The sequence below is a fragment of the Malaclemys terrapin genome, chromosome 3 (genome assembly GCF_027887155.1).
Source record: "Malaclemys terrapin pileata isolate rMalTer1 chromosome 3, rMalTer1.hap1, whole genome shotgun sequence".
NCBI lineage: Eukaryota > Metazoa > Chordata > Testudines > Emydidae > Malaclemys > Malaclemys terrapin.
The window spans coordinates 198,710,037-198,736,556 of record NC_071507.1 but is presented as its reverse complement, the minus strand read 5'-3'; the positions used below and the strand labels follow the sequence as shown (position 1 = coordinate 198,736,556).

The window sequence follows — 26,520 nt, the reverse complement described above, 5'->3', positions numbered from 1 at the left end:
AAGTCCACCCCCCTGCCTTCGCTAGCAGGACCAAGTACTGATTTTTCCCCAGATCCTTAAGTGGCCCCCTCAAGGATTGAACTCCCAACCCTGGGTTTAGCAGGCCAATGCTCAAACCACTGAACTATCCCTCCTCCCCAAAAGGGTGCTTGAAATGCTGGGCTTAGAAAGAAGCAATGGAGAAATACCTCTGGGGCAGAGGTCGTGAGGTCAGATGATCTATTTCAGGTAGTTGTAGGGACACCAGCCATTGTCCAGAGACCATGCGGTTGACCCATGAGGTTGCAGCAAGTTGCTGACCTGACGAGGGGAGAGGGCCGTTGGACCAGCAGCGGGAGCAGGACCAGCGCGGGGTCTCGGCAGGATGCAGCGCAGGAAGGGGGCTCTCCAGGGTGCACACGAGGTGATGGGTGACAAAGCGGGACAGGCTGGTGGTGCCAGGCACAGGGACCATCACAGCTGGTAACAGCTGGGCTGGTTCTGGGGAATCAAAGCAGTTTGTCCACAGGTGCTGGAACTAGGGGTGTCTGGCAAGGGATGGGGACGGGGCTATGTCGGGCAGGGGCAGGACACGCTGCCCCTGGGGTGGGTTTTGCTCGGGCTGTCAGAGGCCCCCTCCCCGCGAGGCCGCCACACGGCAGCCTCCCTGTCTCCGGAATGAGCCGCGGCCCCTTTAAGAAACCCGGCGCCTGTTCCTCGCCTGTTCCCCTCGTGAGGGATGGGTGGGCGGTACCTTCCCCTCTCAGCCAATCAGAGGAATTCGACATCCGTCACACCAGCCCCGGCGCCGGATTATTGGCCAGCGTCCTTCTGGTGCGAGAAGGGGGCGACCAATGAGCGGCCCGTCCACCCACCGAGGCACGAGCGCCGCACGCTGATAGGCTGCTGTCAGCGGGGGTGGGCGGGGTCGCGTCTTTCCTCTCCGCGCCGCGGAAGATGCCCCGGCAGGGGAGCCGCGGAGGGGCCGGTTGCGGGGCAGAGCGGGCGGGGGGAGCTCCTCAGTGCGCGGGACGCCGAGTCCCGGTGCGCGCGGCTGCCCATGGAGCGGGTGGGGAAGTGGCTGGGCCGCCCCCGGGAGATCTACAACCTGCTGCGGTTTAAGATGGGCGGCGGCGCGGCGGTGATGCCCCCGCTGGACCAGGTGAGCGGAGCGGGCTGGGCCGGGCCGGGCCGGGGGTGCTGGCCCCGGGGCGTCTCGTCTCTCTGCTGACCCGGGAAATCCACCGGTTCTGGTCCGGGTGGTTCCGCCCAGCGCATCTCCCCAGCCCCTCTCTGCGCAATACGGGCTCCGTGGGACGTGAGCCGCTCACTTCCCAGCTCCCTGCCGCGCCACCCAATAACCCACCTGGGCCTCGATCTTATAATCGCCCCCCTGCAAGCAGAGCCGTGCACCTGCCCAGTGCCCCACTGAAATCAGTGGGGCCCTCTGTGGGTACAGGCTGCTGCCCGTAGGGCTCGGGCTTATGCTACGGCTGGGGCTGTAACCCAAACGTTTAAAATCCAGTCCTGCGCATGATTCTCTAACCTCTGGTTAACCGCAAATCGGGATTAATTGAAGATCAGTCGTGTCCCTTGGAAAGCAGCCTGTGCGGTGCATTTTTCCTAAGCACTGATCTTCTGCAAGGCATTTTAGAATATCAGAATTGTGCTGCCTCTGGCCCACACAAATGGGCACCTACACAGTGTCTCATTGATGTCAATAGCCACCTATTCTTTTTGCGGGAGGGGGTTTCACAGTTTCCCCCCCCCCTTCTGCCCAAAACCTTGTTTTTTATAGCCTGCCCCCTCCCATATTCTGAAAGCTTGGTCCTGTTTCCTTTTCTATTTCTATAGTAGTACAAAAGATGGGAAAGACCAGCGTTCAACAGTTCTTCACTATCCCTGTAAATTCTCTTTCTCAGAGAGGATGATCTCCGTTCAGTGCTCTTGGAGGAAAAACACAAACACCAAGGCACCTGCCAATGTGTCTGTAGGAAGATCAGTTCAATCTTGTTGACATATACAGCAGTCCTAAATAAATCACCAATTGTGCTCATGTCCAAGACCTCTCTTGTTTTTCAAATATGTGAACATGCTATTGGTTCGTTGTAGGGTTGGTCATAAATTCTGGATTATTGTACTGAAGTATTTTCTTTAGGATAAGAGGAAGAAATAGAATTTACCAGGAATTTGCTAATAATTATAATCACTTGGCAGGTGTGCGGTGGCAAGGTAGCTTTTCCAACGGTGACAGTGTTCCCTTAACCCATTGAGCCCTATAGATGTTTGGTGTATCCATCTAGGTCTGTTGTGGTATACCAAAGGCTATCTCCCATCAGCTCTGAGGCCTCAGTGAGTAGGGCCCTTGTTGCTTGATGTTGTTTCTTGGCCAGTAAAAGTCTATAGCATATTATCAACTAAATGGAATGGACCTTGACACCTGACTGTTGGCCAAGACAAGGCTCTGAACTGAAGAGTGCGGCACACAGTCTTCATTAAGGCCAGAGTGTAGGACTCGGGATCAATGAAAGAAAATGGGTGGAGAGACATGAGGTTCATCAATTCATCTTTCAGTCAGTAGTTTCACATAACCCATGAATAACTGTCAGGGTAACAGCTACTGAAGTCCAATCCTGCTCCTATTAAAATCAGTGGCAAAACTCCATTGACTTCAGTGGAAACAGGGTTAGGTCCTTAAAACCAACAAGGAGTCCGGTGGCACCTTAAAGATTAACAGCTTTGGGCATAAGCTTTTGTGGGTAAAAAACCCACTTCTTCAGATGCAAGGTTAGGTCCTTAGTCACTACTGACCAGAATTGAACCCTGGTCCTAAAGAATACAGAATTCAGTGCTGTATTAATCCCATAGTCCGTTACTCTTGAAACTAGTTTTACTTAAGATCCTGATACTGCACGTCACCCTGTATGGATGCAGGCATCTGCCTGGGCAGAGCCGCTTGCAGAACCAGTGGAGCTTAAGACATTGATTGTGGAAACTTCAAACTCATTGGTGTGGGTGTGATCAGTGTGGGTCAGTGGGGCTGGATGCAGGTAGACCTCTGCCTATGGCCAGCTGTGCTGACTTCAGTGGGGTTCCATCTATGCTGATTGGCTAACAGGATCTAGACCTTATTTTGTGTTCCCAAATTGGTGACTGTTAGCAGTTACTCTTCAGAGGGTGGTAGGATCATAAGTGCTCATTTTAATTGACCAATTCTCTTCACATTTATACTACTTCCTATGAGAAATTAATTTGAGGTGAGTCCTTCACCTTGGGAAGATATCTTAAACGTTCCCACTCTTTCCAAACAAGCCTCAAGTCTTCATTCATCCAGTTAAAATCTAGGGGAGATAATGCCGAGGTAACACAGTGAATGGTCTGTCTAAATTATGTGGGGACACAGATAATTCAGTATATAAGGGCCTGCATTTGGTCTGAAAACTTTTGTATTGTAAAATTCTTTACTGGTTAAGTAAAATATATTAAACTGGCACCATTATCCTAAAACATCATGAATCGATCTGAAAAATTTTTACTATTACTATTTGTATTGCCATGGAGCTGGGCTCCATTGTGCTAGGCGGTGTACAGACACAAGACAAAACACTGGTCCCTACTTGCAATCTCAGTAATTTTACCTACTTTTGTTATAAATGATAGAGTACAGTAACAGATTAAAGAGGGAAAAATATTGTTTTTTGTTCCCCCCCTCTTTAGGTGTTGTCCTATGCAAAGAGTAAAACTCTGCATAATCAGTTTCAGCATTTCCCCTTAGCAAGTGGCCTTCCAAAGATTAGGGTACTGAAAAATGTGGGGAAAGACATGAAAATATGAAACTATAAATGACCAGACCCCAGGAAAGTCTAGTACTTGAAATTAACTTAAAAAAAATCAGCTCGATTTCAAGGTGGCTGCATTCCTTTGTTAGCTGTTTATGCTTATATTTCATGAAGCCTTTAACTGCAGTAGAGCACAGAGAAGGTGCTTTTGCATTTAACATCTGTGTTGAGGCTGCAGGATATTATGAAGGAACGTGGGGAGCTAGTTTATAGGATTAACAGAGGAGCCGCTGGAAACCGGTTTTTGTTTAAATGCTGAGGGTGGTGGGGGTGTCAGCAAGTACCTAGGGCAGGCTGGCTGTTAGTGCCTGAGTCCTTGTCTCTTAAGGGGAGTTCTCCCCAGTGTGGTGGGGGGCCCGGGGCTCTCCAGGGCACACAGCGTTAACGAGAAGGAGGGTGGCTCCCAGCTGAGGAGAGAGGGGGGCAGGGGGCGGTTCTCTCCTGGTAAATACGGAAGAGGTGCGCTAGGGCGCGCCGGAGGGTGGCTTGGTCTCTGCAGGGTGCTCGGAACTAACGAGGCGGGGGAGAGTCTCGGTCTCCCCGGGGCGCGCGGTTAACGGGGGCGGGGGAGTCTCGGTCTCCCCGGGGCGCGCGGGGTTAATAGGCGGGGGGCGGGGGAGTCTCGGTCTCCCCGGGGCGCGGGGGGTTAATAGGCGGGGGGCGGGGGAGTCTCGGTCTCCCCGGGGCGCGGGGGGTTAATAGGCGGGGGGCGGGGGAGTCTCGGTCTCCCCGGGGCGCGGGGGGTTAATAGGCGGGGGGCGGGGGAGTCTCGGTCTCCCCGGGGCGCGCGGGGTTAACGGGGGGGAGGGGCGGGGGAGTCTCGGTCTCCCCGGGGCGCGCGGGGTTAACGGGGGGGAGGGGCGGGGGAGTCTCGGTCTCCCCGGGGCGCGCGGGGTTAACGGGGGGAGGGGCGGGGGAGTCTCGGTCTCCCCGGGGCGCGCGGGGTTAACGGGGGGGAGGGGCGGGGGAGTCTCGGTCTCGGTCTCCCCGGGGCGCGCGGGGTTAATAGGCGGGGGGGTCTCGGTCTCCCCGGGGCGCGCGGGGTTAACGGGGGGGAGGGGCGGGGGAGTGTCGGTCTCCCCGGGGCGCGCGGGGTTAATAGGCGGGGGGCGGGGAGTCTCGGTCTCCCCGGGGCGCGCGGGGTTAACGGGGGGGAGGGGCGGGGGAGTCTCGGTCTCCCCGGGGCGCGCGGGGTTAACGGGGGGGAGGGGCGGGGGAGTCTCGGTCTCCCCGGGGCGCGCGGGGTTAATAGGCGGGGGGGTCTCGGTCTCCCCGGGGCGCGCGGGGTTAACGGGGGGGAGGGGCGGGGGAGTCTCGGTCTCCCCGGGGCGCGCGGGGTTAACGGGGCGGTTCCCCCACCCGGGGGCGCGGCTCCCGGACCCCCCGTGGGTGTGTCGGCCGCAGCCTGCGGGGCCTAGCGAGTCCCGCGCTCCCGGTTCTGCTTGGCCCCGTCCCGGCCGCGGGCTCCGGCTGGGCAGCGGCCCCGCCCCGGCCCCATGGCCGCCAGCACCAAGGCCGTGGCCCTCTTCAAGCGGACCCTGGCGCTGTCTCCCCCGCGGTGCCCCGGCGGCGGCCAGCGCTGTTCGTCCTCGCCGCTGCCCCTGCCGGGGGGCCGGCGCCGCGGGGGCAGCCGCCTCCTGCACCAGGGCTCCCCGCCGGGGGGCTGCCCGGCCTCGCCCCGCTTCCAGCAGCCCGTGTCCCCTCTGCTCTGCCCGCAGGACGCGCTCAGCGACGGCCTCAGGACCTGCTACCGGTACCTGAACCAGACCAGCCGGAGCTTCGCCGCCGTCATCCAGGCCCTGGACGGGGAGCTGCGGTGAGTGCCCGCCGGGGCGGGGGGCTGTGGGCTCGCAGGGGTTAATTAGCCCGTGTCCCTGCAGCAGGAGCCCGTCACAGACTGGCCGGGATAGGAGAGGGTTAACAGGGCAACCTCGTGCAGGAGCCAGCCCTGCACAGGGGCTAGATCCCTGGTGCAACGTGCTGGCCCGGTAGGGTGGCCAGAGAGTAAGTGTGAAAAATCGGGACGGGGTGGGTGTAATTGGCACCTATATAAGAAAAAGCCCCAAATATCGGGACTGTCCCTATAAAATTGGGACATCTGGTCACCCTACCAGGCCCGTACTGCACGAGCATCTAAGGGTTATCCTAGGAGCAGGAGCCCTGGCTGCTTTGGCCAGGAGAGGGTTAAACATTAGCCCGTAGACAGCCCCTGTGTTACTGGCCATATGCAGGGGACGTGCTTGTTCTCACAGTCTGCTGGTAGCAGGGGGTTGTCTGAGATCTATACCTGAGCTTATTTTTATAGGGTGACCAGATGTCCCGATTTTTATAGGGACAATCCTGATTTTTGGGTGTTGTTCTTATATAGGCTCCTATTACTCCTCTCCCCCCCCCCCCCCACACACACACTGTCCCGATTTTTCACATTTGCTGTCTGGTCACCCTATACTTTTACCTGAGTGCTTGTTACCCATCGTGATTCAGGATCTGGATTTTGATATGATCATTGGGGATGAGGCCTAGCGGTGGAGTTAGATGCTTAGTTCCAGGTGGGTTGGGGTCTACGTCTCAGTCATGCATTTGTATTCAGCACCTTCCATGCAAATGGCTCACCAGAGCTGTTTGAAAATGTAGTAATTTAGTGTAAAAATTCCCTGTGTTTCTCTCTAGCGCATTTCACATAATGGGCATGGAACACTTAACAAATATCAATATAACATCCTATGTAAGAGACAACTGCACGTGTTATTGGTGACACAGTATATGTTTATGTCAACAGTCAGGCCTTGTCTAGGATTGTGCAGATTAGTTATTATTTGTATTACCATACCACCTTGGAGCCCTAGTCATGAACCACGACCCCATGTTCTAGGTGCTGTACAAACATTGAAGAAAAAGATTGTCCCTGCCCCAAAGAGTTTACAGTCTTAAGTGTAGGACAAGAAACAACAGATGGATACAGACAGACAGGGCTTATGTTTATACAGGTGTCCATGTATTTTAATACGGTATATAGTGTTTATTTATTGGATCCCCAAAACAACATACAAAGTACACTAGTAAAATGTACCCATTATATTCAATACTTCTCATCCAAGGTTCTGCCTTGGTACATCTATGTCCCTCGTCCCTGTTTTACAGGGGTGGCATAGAGAGATTAAGTGACTTGCTCAAGGTCATGCCAGAAGGCTGTGGTGAAGCCGGGACCTGAAACCAGCTTTCTGGAGTCCTAGTGCAGTGCCTTAACCAAAAGACCATCCCTTTCTCCCCCTCAGTATACTCTGTAAACATTAACTATACCTGTACCCCAATATAATGTGACCCAATATAACACGAATTCGGATATAATGCGATAAAGCAGAGCTCCGGGGGTGGGGCTGCACACTCCGGTGGATCAAACCAAGTTCGATATAACGCAGTTTCATCTATAACACGATAAGATTTTTTGGCTCCCGAGGACAGCGTTATATCGAGGTAGAGGTGTACTGCAGAGATTGGTTAATCTCTTTTGGATGGTTTTGAAAAAAACAACTTTGAAACTTGCCATTTATGCCCATAGCTGGTGTCTGTGACTGCATTTCCTGGTCGTATCTAGATCATAGGCTGTCTGGGCATAGTGTGTTTGTAAAGGGCCCAGTACAATTGGGCCCCAGTTTTGAATCAAGATTCTGGATGCTACCATAATACAAATCATTATAAAGCTTTGCAAAACCTGCTTAAGTAATGATAATACAGAGGGATTGCTTTTCCTGCCACTGTAATATAGCCAACTCTGGAGTGGATCAAGGCAGCTATATAACATTGCACTGTAACACTATTTAACAGTTTAGGGTAGAAAGGATGGAGTTCAAAATAGAAATACTGAACTTTCAATATGGCTACAACAGCACAGGTAACACCTTTTTTCTTGTAAAAAGTGTCATGGGACTTTAATGAACCAAAGTGGTGAGGGCCTCAGTTTTAGGGTTCTTTCATTAGAGACTTACCATGTTATGTAATTCTTAATAGCTATCTCTACTCAGTTTACAGTAACATTTGAAATGATGTCAAGTATCAGAGGGGTAGCCGTGTTAGTCTGGATCTGTAAAAAGCAACGGAGAGTCCTGTGGCACCCACGTATCTGACGAAGTGGGTATTCACCCACGAAAGCTTCTGCTCCAATACATCTGTTAGTCTTAAAGGTGCCACAGGACTCTCATTTGAAATGATTAAATTCCTCGTACTATAGAATGAAAGTCCTAAATTATTTATGTGCACCATAAATTACGGCAGTGCTTAGAGAATCTCTGTTCCCCCTCACATTTGATTAGCTACAGATACGTGTGTATAGCACAGATATATACTTTGTATAAGGTAAGAATGGCACTATAAACAAACAATATAAAAATGTAAAGTATTGAATCCTTAACATACCCACAAGCTATCATGCTGACCAGTGTTATCTCACTATTTTTTTTTTTTTTTTTTTAATGCACCCTCTTCTGTCTGTCTGTATCCATCTTGTCTTTTGTCTTCTAGTTAGATTTTAGGCTCTTTGGGGCAGGGCCAGTCTTTTTGTTCTGTCTGTACAGCATGCAGCCCCAGGGGTCCTGGTCCTTGACTGGGGTTCATAGGTGCTGTGTAGTACTGGTACTATAGCCACTAATAATAAGCCTGGGAATTCAGAGTTAAGCTTTGTGCGCTGGGATGTGTGTGTTTTTTTTTTTTAATTTTAGCCAATAGCTGTTTGTCTCAGGAGTTTCTGAACAGTGGACAAGTGTTCATGTTCCTTGTGGTGCAGTATAGACACCCATCCTGGGTGTGTCAAGAGCAGAGATGCAGTTTTAACTCTGAATGTTTCCAATTACTGTCATTAGAAACCAGCACGTAACAATGTTGGAAAACTTTGCTTGGAATTTTTGCAACGTGGGTTATAGTAGACCAGAGCTAAAGCACCACTTAAATATTACCCCTTAAATTGGTAACAAGTTTGTAAACATATTTTTAGCATTACTTAATGTACAACCCCAGCTCCCAATACTCCTTTTGGGAATAAAAGGTGATATGAGAGATTATGTAAAAATGGAGTGTGATAAGAACAGGCCTGAAAAATTAAAAAAAAGAAAAAAAAAATGCATCCATGGTTCCCAGCCAATGGGAACTGCGGAGCGGGTGCTTGGGGTGGGGGCAGCTCGCGGAGCCCATCTGGGCACGCCTCCACCTAGGGGCCACAGGGACATGCCGGCTACTTCTGGGAGCAGTGCGGGAGCTGGGTAGGGAGTCTTCCAGCCCTGCCAACTCCCCCTCCCCCAGCACCAGCGGGGTCCCAGGCTACGTGCTGCCCCATCCCCTCTCAGAGCACCCATGGCGCCCCCAGGCTGCTCCCCCCCCAGCACCCACGGTGCCCCCTTCCACGCCCCCCCCTCCCGAGCACCTGCGGCACCCCTGGGCCATCCCCGGCCCTACTGCAGAGCACCCGTGGCACCTCCGGGCCACCCCCTGCCCCAGAGCACTCAAGTTTTAGTTAGGGGTATATAGTACAAATCATGGACAGGTCACGGGCCATGAATTTTTGTTTACTTCCTGTGACCTATCCATTACTTCTACTAAAAATACCTGTGACTAAAACGTAGCCTTAATTATAATTTATTTACCAAAAAAAATTTCTTCCTTTAATTAAAAAAAAACAAAAACAAAAAACCCCAAGGTTAAGTGTAGTAGTGAACAGCTAAATGATCCACTCACTTTTCCATTACCATATAATTTTTTATTACTCATTGTTGTCCTAGCTCATTTATGCTGTTCTTTATTAATTAGGATTTAAACACTTCCAAATGGTTAGAGACAGAGTACTTAATTCGCTTTTACAGTAACTCCTTTTTTTAAGATAGTTATCCTAATTTTACAGCTATTGATTTTTTTATAATCCTAGGGCTGGAACCTGCATTCCTCACACTCCCAAAACTTCCACTGAAGACACTAGGATTTATGAGTTTTGAGCATAGCAGAGAGATGATTTCTTGACCAAAACTACACAGCAAGCCAGAGCAGAGACAGGATTCAAATTCAGGAGCTGTATTGCATCATCCATGTTTAGCAGAACTCTTCATAGATTCTAGTGCTTAAAAACACACTCGGAATATGGCCCCTTGAATGCCTAGATCCTGGCCCCAGGATCAGTCTACTGTTCGTCTTCTCAGACTTTTTCTGCTTGGGCCCCCCCAAATCAGCCATGATTTCTTGCTTTGATCCTAATACATGGTTACGACACAGTGGGAGGAGGAAAGAGAAGCTGCTTCAGCAAAGGGACAGCTGGAAGAGAAGGGAACAGAGATAAGAGTTTATCCTTCCCCTCACAGTTCTTATTTCCCCTGGGTCCTAGTGGCCGCTGGGTTTTAGTAACTTTTCTTTTACCGCTATTCTGGCCAGCCCTCCCAAGACTTGTAGCAAATTTGGATCTCTCAGTACAGCAGTGGATTATGCTGCTCTTGGCACTTTGGATCAGTATTACATTAGTCTGTTAATGATACAGTACCTTTACTAATCTGTTTTTAAAAAACAGCTCCGCTTTCCATCTCCTCCCACCCCAGCAAAAAGAAAAAGGAACAACCCTCCCCCCCAGCCCCAAAACAACAAAACTCAGTTTGAAGGAGAAACTACTCTGGTGTCTAAAGAAACTGTTGCACATTGTAAGTCACTTAGTTGTGCCCCATAGCGCGAAGATTCCACGTGTAAGCACATAAAACCCACAGCGTAAAGAGTCAAGGCACTTTCCTTTGTGATTCGTGCTGAGGTGAATGATAGATTTGCAGTGGACTGCTAAGCCTCAGTCACAGGAAAATACTCTCATGATGTGTGGGTATCCAAGATACTTACATGGCCTCCCTCACTGTAGCATCTGAGCACCTCAAACTTCAGTGTAGTGATCCTTAAAACACCCCTGTGAGGTAGGACAGTGCTGTCATCCCCATTTTATAGTGTCTCTGTGCTTCAGCTCCCTAAGTGACTGGCCCAAGGTCACACAGGAAGCCTGTGGCAGATCAGAAAATGGAATCAAGGTCTCCCGTGATCCAGGCTGGCACTCTAGCTACTGGACTGTCCTTTGTTTCTAGCATCTGAATGCCTAGCCCAGGTGTATCAGGGGGCCAGAAATTTCCAGCATCTGTAGGGGATCCTTTCTTGATTTTTCTGTCTAGGCACGTGTAGTATCTAAATATGTTTGAATTGTATCTACAGTGGTTGCCACTAAATTGTTTAAAAAGGTATCCACATTTTAATGGCGATCACTGGTACTAGCATAGCTACTACAAAGACAGATTATGGTATGAAGTTACATTTTGCCTCATGATTTTTTAGTTGTAAATGTCCTTCTGGTAGATATGGGCCTGAATCAGAGCCCTGGTTCTGACATGTTCAAACGCTTGGGATGTTTGAAATATTGACATGAATTTTATGGCTTGAGCCCATTTCTGATTTGTATGCAGAACTAGAAATACTTTCCAGGTTGCAGAATTGGAAAGACCTTTGTTTAATTTTCAAATGTCTCTCAGAAAAACCACATGATGATTTTTAACTACTCGCCTGTGTCATAGCGAATCTTGATAAATAGGAAATCTTTCCTTCCCTCCATAGTCATGCTGTGTGCATATTCTATCTGGTTCTCCGAGCTCTGGACACGGTAGAAGATGATATGACCATCAACTTAGAAACCAAGGTCCCAATATTGCATGACTTCCACTCCTACCTGTATCAGCCGGACTGGAGATATTTGGAGAGCAAGGAGAAGGACAAGCAGGTGCTTGAGGACTTCCCAACGGTGAGCTGTTAGATTTCTTGTTTCAATCTATTAATTATAACCTGCTGGTTATATAGGTATCTACTTTAAACCCCTTTGCATCTTGATACATAGAATTGCTAGACTGGATCAGACCCAAAGTCCACCTGGTCCGGTAACCTGACTTCAACAGTGGTCAGTACCAGATGCTATATTTGGCATTGGTGCGACCACTCCTGGTATACTTTGTCCAGTTTTGGTGCCTACAATTCAAGAAGGATGTTGATAAATTGGAGAGGGTGCAGAGAAGAACCATGAGAATGATTAAAGGATTGGAAAACATACTTTATAGTAATAGATTGAGCTTCTTGAGTCTATATCCATCTTAACAGAGAGACAGCTAAGAGGTAATTTGATTACAGCCTGTAAGTACCTGCTTGGGGAATAAAACTTTGTTAATGGGCTTGTCAACCTAACAGGCAGCAGTATAACAAAATCTAATGGCTGGAAGTCCAAGCTAGACAAAGTCAGACTAGAAATAAGATGTACATTTTTAATAGTGAAGTTAATTGGAACCAACTTAACCAAAGGTTGTGGTGGATTCTCCATCACTGGCAATTCTTAAATCTAGGTTGGATCTTTTTCTAAAAGATCTTTGCTCTAGTTCAAACAGGAAGTAGTTCAGGGAAGTCCTATGGCCAATGTTATGCAGGTCAGACTAAATGATCACAATGGCCCTTTTGGCATTATAATCTATGAATCTGTTTCAGAGGAATGTGCAGGAACGTTGCATTAAGTAGATGTGGGATAATCTGCCCAGGAGGCAACCCAACATGATCTTTAACAGCTAGAGATTGATTCAAGTCTCAAAGCCAAAGACTTAATATCCCAGTCTCAAAATTTGTATAGTTAATAATAACAGCAGACTGTGGAACTCATAATCAAATTTCCATTACCGGTCTTACTGGCAGAGCTCAAAACATGGAAAACTGTCTGTATAAAGAAAGATATTTCATGATCAGATTCATCACTGTGCATGATACACTGTGGTGCTATCCTGATCAGTACTGATAGAAATGGCTTTTGCCATCTATGCCAAAACCCACCTGGTTTGATAGTTCTTCACTCTGGTTGTACATTGGAGATGACTGAGGATGCGGTCATTGGTGGCGACTGCTGATGTGTCCCTGGGTTTGCTGTTTGACTGTATTGCCCAATAGATGAGTAAGGGATGTGGAAAACCAACTCATTTGTAACTCTAAGCTGTCCCAGAATTTCCGGCACTTCTCAGTTTTGACACTGAGAGCTGTATTTTAAAGAACAGAGGCCTAAGATCTTATGCATTCACCCTCTTGCATTTGTGTATGTTTCACTGCAGTTCTGTGCCCCACTAGGTGTTCAGAGGGCTACTCACTTGCGTATGAGACTGCATGCACAATTGGGAAAACTGAATGAATGTTGATAAATTTTGCATGTATGCAAATGAGGCACCACCCTCCGAAAACCTGGCGCTAACTATTCTGTAGTCCCTCGGGTTTTGAAAAAGCAGATCAGCTTCACACAGCAAAATGGCAGCCTTGAAAACTCTTGTTTTCCATGTCAGAAGAGTTCAGGTGTGTCATGGGATTGATAGGCCCTGCCCCCTGGAGAAAAGGGGGATGATGGCAGGAGGTAAGAGAGCAAGCTGCTCAGTTAATGGAGGGAGTAATGTGGGTGGTGGCTTTGGAGAATCTGTTCCTTTCTTATGAGGGGCTTAAGCTAAATAGAATGACCTTGTTATCAAAGAGAAGGTTGAGAGGTGACTTGATCAGTCTGTAAGTACTTGTAGAGAGAGAAGATGCCTGATACTGTGGAGGGCAATCTAGCAAACAAAGGCATAACAAAACCCAATGGCTAAAAAGGAAAGCTAGACAAATTTAGACTGGAAATAAGATGCACGCTTCTAACAGTGAGGGGAATTAACCTTTGGAACAAATTAACCAGGGATGTGGTGGACTCTGTCACTTGAAGTCTCTAGATCAAGACTGGATGTCTTATGATCTTGTTCAACCAAGAGTTACTGGGCTTGACGTGGGATTCCTGAGTGAAATTCTTGGGCCTGTGCTATGTGGCAGGTCAGATGAGATGATCATAGTGGTGCCCCCAGGCCTCAGAATTGATGAAGGCCCCAATCCTTGCTGAGCCAGCAGGATTGTTTCTGATAGTTTCAGTCTAAAGTGTGTAAGCCCAGAGGGGAAAATGTTAGCCCCGGAATGTTTCACTATGTGGCTGACAGCAAGAGGGCAGCTCTACTGTATTAACTATTAAACACTTAGATCTATTGCAGAAACAGTAGCTGAAAATTTTTTTGAGGGAGCATCATGCGGAATACATTAAAAGTAAAGGAACAGGGCAGCAGCTCTTACAAACTTTATTTATATTCTCTATGGTTTAATATTCCCTTGTCAGCTTCTACCTCTTGCTTTTTCTTTTTAAGGACGAGTTTATAATTCTGATGATATGCCTGACCAGCGCATAATAAAACAACCTAGGGAATTAAATGCAAAAAGCTGTGCTGTATTCAACACTAAGCGTCATGAAAACTGCAAAGTCAAGAAATGCAAAAACCTGACATTGACTTGGCATCTAAAAGATTTACTCTCTTAGGTGCTTTTGAAATTTTCACGCAAGATTTCTTAATATGAAAGTAATCACAATTTTAAACTGATTTGCAACAGCACACGTTTACACTGCCATTGCATTATATGCTGCTGTGGCATTCAGATGCCAGATGATGAAAGGGCCGTATAAATAGAGCTGTAGCACAAGTTTCCTGAACCATTTACCAGTAATTTAACAAAAACCTTTGTGCATAACTGAAATGTAATTTAATAAACTAACTCTTCTATTTTTATTGGGGTCTAGTTAACTCCACCCTCCCTTTTCTTATTTCTGTTGGTATAAAATTGCTCTTCTCCCGGCTCTGCCCCCAAACACCATCTGGGAATGCGCATGGGAACGAGACTCATGCTTCATACTGGAGTAGCTGTCCTCTAGATGCAGCATGATTTCAGTGCTCCAGCTGAGAGCCGTGCTGGGATTTGGCGAGCAGCCAGTGCCAGGGAGCAGGCTGGGATTCGCTCACTGAATGGGGCTGTTCTGTGGTAGATTTTAGGTTAGCGTTCCAAGGAGTGCACTTCACCGTGGCGTAGTAATTCTCACAAGAACAGGAGCACTACAGTTTCTGAAGAAATTCAGTTAATTTACGGGATTTGTAAATATTTTGAATTTTAATTGATCAGTTTAAGGTTGGATTCGACTTCCATTGAAGTCATAGGGTGGGAGGGAGGTGATGTTTTTAGGTGGGGGAGTTGTTGCTAATTTTATGGTAATTTTAAGATTAAGGCTCAGATTTTCATAAGAGCCTGAGAGTAGTTCAGTGCCCAAATCCCATTGAATTTCAGTGCGATTTGAGCACCTAACTCCCGTAAATCCCCTCTGATAATCCCAGCCCAAAGGAATATTTGGAAAGTCCGGTGATTGCTGTGAATGGCCTGAAGGCATCTATGCTAATAGCGGCTTGTCGGAGAATTGCTGCAGTGCTCAGAAATGTTACTACAGTACAGAAGAGTTTATTGTATAGGCTTGGGATACAAACAACTTGTTAATTTAGCAGATCTGTCCTCGTAAGTGGTATTTACGGGGGCTGCATTGTTCCATGAAGTATCTTTGTTTGCAGCGTTCATGCAACTGGCCTGCTCTTCTAACACACCCACTCCCGTTCAAACTATATTACAATACAACTTTGATACAGAAGGTCTCAAACTACTGAATAATAATCATCCCAGACAGTTACATGGCACTGTTCATCAGTACATCTCACAACACTTTACAAAGGAGGTCAGAATCATTATCCCCATTTTACAGACTGGGAAACTGAGGCATGGAGGGGCAGTGACTTGCCTGAGGTCACTCAACAGGCCAGTGGCAGAGTTGGGAATAGAGTCCAGGTTTCCTCAGTCTCAGCCCAGTGTTCTTTCTGTCTACAGTTGAGTTCCTCTGAGCTCCTTTAATCTCTCAATTTATTTATTTTAAAAAGACTGTTAGGAGGCTGTCTATAATTACCCACACAGGGAGAAGAGGTCTGAACATAGCAAAGGAATAAAATGAAATGGCTGGAAGTGGATGTCACCAAAGTTCAAACTGGAAATAAGATGCACATTATTATCAATGAGGATAGATTGCCCAGTGATGTAGTGATACTCCATCATTTGGAGCCTTTAAATAAAGACTGGGTTTTCTAAAACAGGTGTCCTAGTTCAACCACTAATGGTTGGGCTGGCAGCAGGACTCACTGGTTGGAATTGGCCTGTGTTGTGCCGGACGCCGGCCTAGACGATCATAATGGTCCTTTCTGGCCTTTAAACTGTGGAATACTGCACATGCTGAAGTCTGGGAGAGCTGGGCCTTTGGGAGCCCATAGAGAACAGAGCTGCAATAAAACACTGGGAATCGTTCTACTAGCTGTTCACTTGGTGGGACTCTTTCATAAAGTTACACTTGGTGTCAGAGTTTGTTTGTAACTCCTTCATGCACCAGCTCCCAAGTGATGCTGTCCAAGGCCGTACTGCCTTCAAGAAATTACAAGCTGCATCTGAGCTGTGGCCAGAGATCATAGGAATTTTTGTTTCTGCACATGCTGAATTTGTGTTTACTGCTGAGGGGCTTGAATCTGTTCCCATTGAAGCCAGTGGGAATTTTGTCAGCCCTTCAGTGGGATCAGGATTAGACCCCAGTAGCCTATAACCTTCTCGCTCTTCCCCCCCCCCCTCCCCCTCCTCTTCCTGGTCTAGTGACAAATGCCACTTTCAGCACAATGTATATTTCTTTGTGGTTTCTGCTGTAGATCTCCTTGGAGTTCAGAAACCTGGCAAAGGTGTATCGAGATGTGATTGTAGATATTTGTCACAAGATGGGAGCTGGAATGGCCGAGTTCTTGGAAAAGAAGGTTGACACCCAGCATGAGTTGGATAAGGTAAGCGAGCATTGAGAGCCCATGCTCTCAAGTACGTAAAAGGTTGTTACAAGGAGGAGGGAGAAAAATTGTTCTTGATCTCTGAGGATAGGGCAAGAAGCAATGGGCTTAAATTGCAGCAAGGAGGTTTAGGTTGGACATTAGGAAAAAGTTCCTAATTGTCAGGGTGGTTAAGCACTGGAATAAATTGCCTAGGGAGGTTGTGGAATCTCCATCACTGGAGATTTTTAAGATCAGGTTAGACAAACACCAATCAGGGATGGTCTAGATAATACTTAGTCCTGCCATGAGTGCAGGGGACTGGACTAGATGACTTCTCAAGGTCCCTTCCAGTCCTATGATTCTATGCTCAGGGCAACGCATATAGCCCCTGCTGGAGGCCTGGCATTCTGCACTTGCCGCTCCCTCATGATGATTACAATTGCTTATTGTAATGCTCACCCTGGCCATACATAGGTATCCAAGATGAGTAAAGGACAAAGTGTTAATTCTGAGTCTTGCTGTTTGGCGGGCAGCCCGTTTCCATGTGAATGTAAAGATTTATCTGAGCAATGAGATCCCTGCGTAAATTTCCCAAAGCATTGATTAGCTATTTTTGTCACTGACCTTGTGGATGACAGTGGCTGTGTGCATTATTGATAGGTAATACAGAATTTTAGGTGGGCCTTGTTACCCCCTGCCCACTTAACTCCTTGACTACGAACACAAAGTACTCTCAGTCCCCTGCTTTGGCTGCCAGCCTGTTCATTGAAATGCAAGTACGTACCATAAAGCCTTGATGCTGGTTTTGAGCAGTTTTCCTGGAACGTGCACTGTATAAAGTGGGCCCCATGAGCATCTGCTCTCATTTGGGTCTTCCATGGAAGCCCAGTGCTGTTAACAGCTGTGAATGACACGCTTGCTATTTTTCCTGCGTGGAGCAATGGTCCGGTGGTAGAATCCACACTGTAGAAGCATATTCTTGGTATGCGGATGTTGGCTGTTGAGCATGGCATGACGACACATGCCAGAAGCCCTTGCTCAGTGTCGCTCCGTATTCCAAGCCCAAACCCAAATACCACTGACACGTCCATCAAAATGGGCTTGATATGCAGCAAGTTGAACTGCATGGGAACTATCTTGGGGAAGGTTCCCCGAAAGACACCAATAACCATAAATAACCTAGGGGAGTAATTTTGATGTAGCCACATGGACTAGGAGAGAGACATTTCACAACTCATTTTGTTCTTTCCAAACCTTGCAGTATTGTCACTATGTTGCTGGGCTGGTGGGCATTGGCCTTTCCCGTCTGTTCTCTGCATCAGAGCTAGAAGACCCTATCGTAGGACAGGACGCAGAGCTTGCAAATTCCATGGGCCTCTTTCTTCAGAAAACCAACATCATTCGTGATTATCTGGAGGACCAGGTGGAGGGAAGAGAGTTCTGGCCCAGAGAGGTAAGGGAAACCAGCCCTTTTCAGATGACAACTTCAGCCTAATACGGGTTGTTAGGAAGTGTTAGAGCTGTGATGCAGACTCCTATTCCTTTCTCATGAGCTCTGGAGATACCATTACTGCTTTGATACAGAGTTAGGCAGGGCTACTTGTTAGGAGACTCATTTCACAGAATTTATCTTTTGGTTCTTATTCAGATATAGAAGGTTTCTGGTTTTTTTTCAAATGAAGTTGCACAAATCTGTCTGTAGGGAGTTAGGCAAAACTCTTCTGTCAGAGAGATCTTAGTGGTATAGCTGAAAGGTCAATTGTCAGCATGCCTGTCCCATGGATAAAATCTGTTCAGCAGAGTGTGTGTGACAGCGGAGGTTTCTCCAGACAAACTTGGATGCCGTCACTCTGCTCCATGCACCAGCCCTGTTCGCAGGATGGGACAGGGTTCCTGTAACCTAAGAAGAGTTGGCCACACGCAGATTGGAGACCCATCTTCATAACATGAGGACTCTGCTGTGCCAGCCGCAGTCTAGAAAAGCATTTACACACATGTGTAACTCTAAGCACGTGAGTAGTCCCACCGAGGTCGGTGCAGTTACTTGTGCTTTAAAGTGTGTGTAAGTGCCTTTCTGAATCAGAGGCATGGATGCTTAACTTCAGAGCTGCCGGCTGGATCCAATTCTTCTCTCTTTCCCAGGGTGCCTTATCGACAGGGAATGGGACTGAATGGAATAGTAGGTCAGAGTGAACTGTGTGTTAAGGATCTTGCTTCTGACTGTAACACAGTCTGATTACAAGTATTAGGTGCAGTAAACTAAGATCTTTGTATTTGACAGTTTGATACGGGCCCTCTTATGAATATGCATGTCTGAAAAGTGCTAACGGCTGAGTGGTGTTCCTATGTACTGTTGGCGTTCCCAGGTTTGGAGCAGGTATGCCAAGAAGCTGTCGGATCTCGCCAAGCCAGAGAACATTGACGTGGCCGTCCAGTGTATGAATGAACTGATCACAAATGCATTGCACCACGTCCCCGATGTCCTCACCTACTTATCTAGACTGAAAAACCAAAGTGTCTTCAACTTCTGCGCTATTCCGCAGGTAGGTTAATGTTTCCAAATATTTTCATTCTTTTCCCCCTCCCACCTTCACCCCCTTTGGGGCTGGATGTCTTCTCAGTTCTATACACAGTATTTAATACTAGTCCTCTTTTTCTCTCTGATATTAAATAAATTCAACATGGAGATCGCCAAGCATTTTGAGTTGTTGCCTCGTTTTGAGAGATTGGATCTTTCCCCAGAGGAATGACTTGACTCTTGGATAGATATGCTATTCAATGCTGCTTGTCATTTCTCCCTAGGTGATGGCCATCGCCACTCTGGCGGCCTGTTACAATAACAAACAGGTGTTTAGAGGTCTAGTGAAGATTCGGAAAGGACAAACTGTCACTTTAATGATGGACGCCACAAACATACAAGCTGTCAAGGCTATAATGTACCAGTATGTGGAAGAGGTAGGTTTGGTGGCTTGCTTTGAAAGACTCGTATTCAAATGTAGCTGTTCCCTCTTTAATCCTCTGTGTTCTGCTGTTAGGGCTAAGCTGGGGTTTCCACTATATCCAGTAGTTTAGCAACTGCCATTTTGCTTTAGCTAAAATTGTTGAAGATGTTCTAGGAACAAGGACATTAGCTTGAAATAGTAAAGTCTGGAACATGGCGCTTTTTTTTTTTCCCCTCCCTTCTCTGGTGCTGTTAATCCTTATAGTCTAAAGTGTATTCTCCAGAAGTGTTAGCACTTCCGAATTTATTATAAAAGCCACTCTTCTGTTTTCAGGGAATATAATAATAGCTGTTGCAGAAGTGAAAACTACAGTTGAGATGACTAACTGCCGGTATAAACCTGTGCCCTCACTCATAATTTTCAGATTTTATATGGAATTGTGTAACATGTATGGGTGTTTAACCCCACATACTGGTTTGCATAGATGTTGCACAGTATTCTACTGAGCAAATGTAATGGAGGATTTCTCATTTTCTTTATGCCAGTCTGGTAAGTTCATATATTTCCAGTGCATCATGGAAAATAGTATCAGAGGGGTAGCTGTGTTAGTCTGATTCTGTAAAAAGCAACAGAGGGTCCTGTGGCACCTTTAAGACTAACAGAAGTATTGGGAGCATAAGCTTTCGTGGGTAAGAACCTCACTTCTTCAGATGCAAGGAGAAGAAGTGAGGTTCTTACCCACGAAAGCTTATGCTCCCAATACTTCTGTTAGTCTTAAAGGTGCCACAGGACCCTCTGTTGCTTTTCATGGAAAATAAAGACCTTTTAATTGCTGTGGCTGTCAGTTGCCCTGTCTGTGGGACAAACATTAGTGATCTGATTGACCTGTTTCTAAAACTGTCTTTTCAGGGTGGTGCATACTTAATATAGGTACCACTGCACTTATTGCAGAGCTCCTATTGGAATCAATGGGAGCTGCATTACTGTAGAAAAATCAGGCCAGCTGTCCCTGGCATGGAGTTGACTGTCTGAAGTTAGACATGTCCCAAGCAAGATGAGTAGGGAGAAGACGGTGAAAGGGAAAGGTAGGGGAGGGGTTACAAAAATAGGCTAGCTCCCCAATCTCGCCACGCCATTGATGTGGTTGTGCAGTGTCTGAATGAACCGATCACAAACGCTGAATGCCATGTCCCTGGTGTCCTCACATACTTATTTAGGCTGAAGAACCAAAGTGTCTATTGTACAAGTCAAGCAGCCTTTTCCGGTGCCTGGAGTTACCTTTTGTTGTGCAGTTCAATAGAGAATAGGCTGGAATAAAGCCTTCTGTGGCTTTTCCGTGCTGGATGGAAAGGGAGGTGTAGGAAGGGCTGGTACAAGCCTGACAAAATCAGCTGGGTTATTAGCCCCTTCTCTCCTCGGGAATCTCTCTTTAAACAATCCCTTTGTTAGTATTTACATTTGCTGACTTTGGGAGAATCTTGCCTCTGTTACAGTCCAGGGCAAAACTCTCTGCCTTCCCAGGGCCCAGATTTCACCCTTTGTCATCCTCCATATGAAGGCAGAAACCGAGAATTCTGTTTACACAACGTTGATTCTTGGAAGAAGCTGCTTAGGGTGGCGTCACGTCCCCCTGGGCAGGGCCAACTACAGTTGTGTCTGTGGCTGCTGCTGACAACATTCTATCATATTTTCCCTGCATTGTGTGAAAATCTTGTCTGAAAAGTGTCTGAGAACAGTATGGTCAGTCCATGCCAGGGAGTACCTTGGTTCTGTCAATCAGAGTTACCTGTCTAAGGCCTGGTCCCCACTAAGCCCCCACTTTGGACGAAGGTACGCAAATTCAGCTACGTTAATAACGTAGCTGAATTCGAAGTACCTTAGTCCGAACTTACCGCGGGTCCAGACGCGGCAGGGAGGCTCCCCCGTCGATGCCGCGTACTCCTCTCGCCGAGCTGGAGTACCAGCGTCGACGGCGAGCACTTCCGGGATCGATGTATCGCGTCTTAACCAGACGCGATAAATCGATCCCAGAACATCGATTTCCTGCCGCCGGACCCTCCGGTAAGTGAAGACGTACCCTAATAGACCTTGCTAGCAAGGTGCAAATACTTCTCCAAATCCTTGAGTCAGACAGCTCCTAGTGGCTGTACAGATCCCTAGCAGCTCTGGCCTAACCTGACCTAACCATAGGAATAACGTGACTTATGACCGCACGTTTAGGTCCTGTCTTAATTGGGATTTGGAGCAGCTAGCAAAGGTTTCAAAGCAAAAACCATTTTAATGTTTCTTTACTTAGATTTATATATTGGGCCTTACCAAATTCATGGTCCATTTTGGTCAATTTCATGACCAGATGGTTTTAAAATTGGTCAATTTCATGATTTCAGATGTTTACATCTGAAATTTCAGAGTGTTGTAACTGCGGGAGTACTGACCCAAAAAGGAATCGGGGGCGGGGGCGAGGTTTGCAGGATTGCCACCCTCACTTCTGTGCTGCTTTCAGAGCTGGGCTCTGAAGGCAGCAACTGCGGAGCTTCCTGCAGCTGGAGGGGGCTCCCGGAGGTGGGTCCGATCTCCCCCATGCTCCTGGGAGCGCCCCAGCCAGGGGCTCCTAGTCGCTAGTCATTTCCAGTGGTGGATTAACGCACAGGCCTATGGGCCTGTGCCCAGGGACATTTGAAAAATGGATGCCTCAAACCCTGTCAGGAGCCACAGGGGATGGTTGAAACCCTGAGTACCAGCAGTAATCGTCAGGACTGAAGCCCTGAGCCCAGGCAGGAGCCGCGGGGGCAGGGAAGCCCTGAGCCCAGGTGCCTCAAGCCCCAGCTGGGGCTGTGAGGAGGACACCAGCCCGGAGCCTGGGCACAAGCTGCAGGGGACAGAAGTCCTGAGTCCAGGTGCCTGGAGCCCCAGCAAGAGTCGCAGGGGGCAGGAAGCCCTGACACTGAGCATCCCAGTCCCCGGCAGAAGCTGTGGGAGGTGGAAGCCCAGACCCTAGCTCCGGGACTGTTGCAGCGCAGATGTGAGGGTGTACCACCCTTACGTCTGCACTGCCTATGGAGGTGGGTCTGATCTCTCTCCCCCCGCCCCCCAAATAATGGCCGTGCTGGGGAAGGACTAGTTCTGTCCTCCCCAGCCTGGCTGGACTAGCAGATTTTGGGGAGATCTGATTTCATGGGGAAGGGCTTATTTCACAGTCCATGACACATTTTTCATGTGAAATTGGTAGGGCCCTGTTTATGTAATAGACTACTCTACAGGGCTGTAGGTGCCCTCACAGAGAGTCGGCAGGATTAATAAACATTAAACCAAGTTCTGGCTAATGTGGCTTGACCTCCTTTGCAGACTGACCCCTGGGAGTGTATCCTCTAAACTCAGTTCAGTTAGCATAGTGCTCAGGTAAAATATTACCTCTTAGCGAGTTTCCCTGCCTAGAGCGAAGTTAGCACGGTTCTGATCCCCCTTTGGTTTAAAAACTGGCTGGATTGCTGGTAACGAGTGTTATCCTGTTGGAATATGCATAGCACCTCCTCCACAGAAGCCATATATTGTCATAGGAATTGTGGGTGGGGTTTTCAGGGTTGCTCCCTAACCTTGCATGGGTTTTTTCTTTCTCCAGATCTATCAGAAGGTCCCAAGCACAGACCCTTCTTCTAACAAGACCCAGCAGATCATCGTCTCAATACGGACAATGAGTTTGCCCAATGGCGTCGAGGTATCCCGTAACCATTACTCCCCCATCTACCTTTCATGCGCCATGCTTCTGGCAGCACTGAGCTGGCAATACCTGAGTGCGATGTCAAAGGCATCAGAGGAGTATGTGCAGGCCAGTGAGAACTGAGGGTTGGTGGGGAGAGCAAAGGTCAGTGGATGGATAATGTTGGGAACAGGTTTTTCTCTCTTCCCTGTTGGATCTGCTGCCCTGCGGGATGCCAGACTGGTGTGGGCCCTTAAAGCTGTGAATGGAATGGCAAGTTTGAAGGTGTCGGTTGGCTCGCCGTATTGTGTGTTGCAGCCACTAGCTAGCAGCTGGATTTGGCTGCTTTCATGGTCCGGATGAACATGTTACAAATCAGACTGGTTGAGACTCACTTTTCCTCTTTGTGGGAGACTGTTTTACCTGAATTCTGGCCGGGATATTTTTAAATTGCCTGTCACTTGTGATTTTTTGACACTTCCTTCCTGTAAAAAGTTGCATGACGTGAGCCTTTACGTTCTCTCATCTGCCCTGTGTGTGTTCTGACCTCAGTTCCTGCATTTCTCAGCAACTGAATGTTTCCAGCAAGTCAGCCATCTTGGAAGCCACCATTCCCTCAGGTGGATGAAATCTTCAATTCACTGGGGATCTTACAGTACAGAGATGAGTGCATAAGTTCTAGGCCTTCCCATCCTTGTACTAAAGAATTGAGAAGCCTTAAATATTAGAGCTATTGTGATATCTTGGATGTAGCTTTCCAGTGCGATCACTTCGTACCGTTTAGAGCTCAGATGCTGAAAGATGCGTGCTCTGTCTTCTGAAAGCCGAGTAGATGGCAGTCCATGCAAAGCTTATTTCTCAGCAAAAGTTCAGGTGGGGAATGTGTGGGGGCAGGCTGGATGGCTCGTAGGTGGATGACGACTGCCAAGTCTGGTAGGATACAGCTGTACTGCTAGTGAGTAACAAAGCCATCCATTGGGGGTCTTGAGATATAAAAGGTAGCTCCTGATTCATCCCTTGGGGATGGTTTTCCCCATCAAACCATGCAGTGAGGGTCCCCTTGCCACTGCCTGGGAAAAGGAAGTGCACTGTAGTAAGAGATTCCAGCTGTGGTAGTGAGAGTGGGAGGCAGAAAAGTTGCTAGCTGAGCTGTAAGGAAACCAAGGAGGTAGGTCTTGAGTCAGCAAACCTTCCTGACCTGGAGAGAACAAGGGGAATGTTGGCGTCTTTCTCCCCCTGGTCCCTCACCTGTATTTGTGCCCCCACCCAGGCTGACAGTATGGCCTAGAGGCACAGGTATCCTCTTTGGAGTGGTAACTAACCAGCTCTGGAAGGAGGGTGATTGCATACCTGCTCTCCGTGCATTCAAACTTCCTTTGGAAACATGACTCTCCTCACATGCCACTATTTTCTGTGGCTAAACCAGCGTTCTTTTCACCCATGCCCTCTTTGGGGTGCGCAGATACAGCCTGCAGGACTGTTAGCAATAAAGATACACACAGTGCTGGTTTTGACACCTTGTGGCTGTATCCTTCGGGACACTGGCTGTTCAAATGAAGTAGTCAACAGTGAATACTGTTGTTTGTGCTAGTTGTCGATTGCTTCCAGCTCCTGTAAAACTCAAAGTGCCTGTGCTGGAGACAAGAATGGAAATTCTTCAGACTGAGACGTATGGGCTGCTCTCCGCTGCGCTGGCAGAGTTCCACTTACAGTAGCTCTGAACTTAGCCTTGTCCTGCCAATTTCAGCAGGTGGCAGGCTTCACAAATCTGACTTGAAGAACCTTCATGAAGGAAACAGACACTGGTCTCTCTGGACTCAAGAAAATCCTCCCACCAGCTCTGAAACAGACTTTGAAAGGCTCTTCCGACGATGACTGTAGAAGTAGTAGGGCTGACACCAGGAAGTCTGTTTAAAAGCAGGTGGGTCAGCTGTCTTTGCTTTCAGTTCAGAGGGGACGGGTGTCTTCGATATTAACCCTCCCCCCAGTTGTCTTTTAGCTAGCACAGCTCACGTTTTAAAGCAGTGTCTTTGAATAGAGGTAAGTGTGTTTAAGGAAGACAGATACTTGCTGCTCTAACTCACCCCACCTACTGTTACGTTGTGGATTAGTGTGCTGAGTGACTCCCCCGCTTTTCATGAACATCTAGTGGAGTACGGCCCTGGAGAAGGGGGCTGAGGAGCTATCATCAGTGCTGTTCTGGGAAGCAACTCTCTCCCTGTTAAACCTTCTGTTCCCCAAAGCAAGCTTGATGTGGCTGCTTTTAAACAGCAGAAGCAGCTGGAGTTGTGGATGTGCACCCGTTGTGGGAAAGGTAACAGAAGTTTAGGAGTTGGGATCTCGATCAGGAATGTCCTGTGGTTGGGTGTAAGACCAGTACTGCACTACAATGCTACTACATGGCAAGCTCTACTCCATGGGGAGCCGTGTACATACTTAGCTTAATTCAGTGTTGCTGTGAATATTGTTGTTTTGCTCTTTATGTAGAGAGGGCTGGGCTTAAGTTCTCAGCTTCCCTTAACAATAAATCATTTCTTTACCAAGTCCTCAGGTCCTATTATTCAGCTGGCTAATGACACTGTGTAGTGAAATCTTAGTTGACAGGTGGGAAGAAATTACTCTACCTGGGAAAGCTTTGCACAACATAAGAGATCAGTCTTCCTGTGTGAACACTTCTACACTTAGAAAGCAAAAGCAGCACAATAAATTGATGGTGGTAGACTGCAGGATCACACTATTTAAGTTACAAAATGTTAAGCAATGACTTAATCAGTAGGGGTAGGGGGAACATATGTAATGAGCTCTTCAGTCTAGCAGACAAAGGCAGAGCAAAATATAATGGCTGGAAGCTGAAGTTAGATAAACTCAGACCAGATCTAAGGTATAATTTTACCAGGGAGGGTAATTAATCATTGCAACAGCTTACTTAAGGATGTGATGGTTTCTCTAGCGCTGGCAACTTTTAAATCAACAAGTGGAGGTTTTTCAAAAAGACTAATTCAAGCAGGAAGTAGGTGGCAGTCTTATGGCCTGTCTTATACATTCAGCTTCAATCTGTGCTCCCTTCACTCTGAGCTTCTCAATCAATCAACAGCTGAGGCTGTTTATTCACTGTGCTTGTTAAAACCATGAGGCAGCTGCTGGGCTAGTGAAGAACAAGTTGTGCACTGATAGGTGCTGCTTTCTTCAGTCCTGAGCTGTTGTACATCACTACCCTGGGCCATGCATTTAAAGAGGGGGAGAGGGATCTGTTATGGGGGGAGCGGGGGGTTAGTGCCAGTTGCTGATGGTTTCATGCCAGAAGAGTTTAGGAG

At 47.7% G+C, this 26,520-nt stretch overlaps 1 protein-coding gene across 2 annotated transcripts; it reads left to right on the top strand.

The window, feature by feature from the left end:
* Positions 1 to 960: 960 nt before the first annotated feature.
* On the top strand, positions 961 to 23,916 carry LOC128833958 (squalene synthase-like). 2 transcript variants are annotated; one of them, XM_054022281.1, is made up of 8 exons: positions 961 to 1,141; positions 5,537 to 5,634; positions 11,430 to 11,613; positions 16,457 to 16,585; positions 17,829 to 18,020; positions 18,934 to 19,110; positions 19,370 to 19,522; positions 23,129 to 23,916. In XM_054022281.1, the coding sequence occupies exons 1-8, from the start codon at positions 1,040 to 1,042 to the stop codon at positions 23,348 to 23,350; spliced, it is 1,257 nt and encodes a 418-aa protein (XP_053878256.1). In that variant the 5' UTR covers positions 961 to 1,039; the 3' UTR covers positions 23,351 to 23,916. The 2 variants fall into 2 exon arrangements, with proteins under 2 accessions (XP_053878256.1, XP_053878255.1); XM_054022280.1 differs by lacking the exon at positions 961 to 1,141 and having other exon boundaries at positions 5,188 to 5,634.
* Positions 23,917 to 26,520: the final 2,604 nt, after the last annotated feature.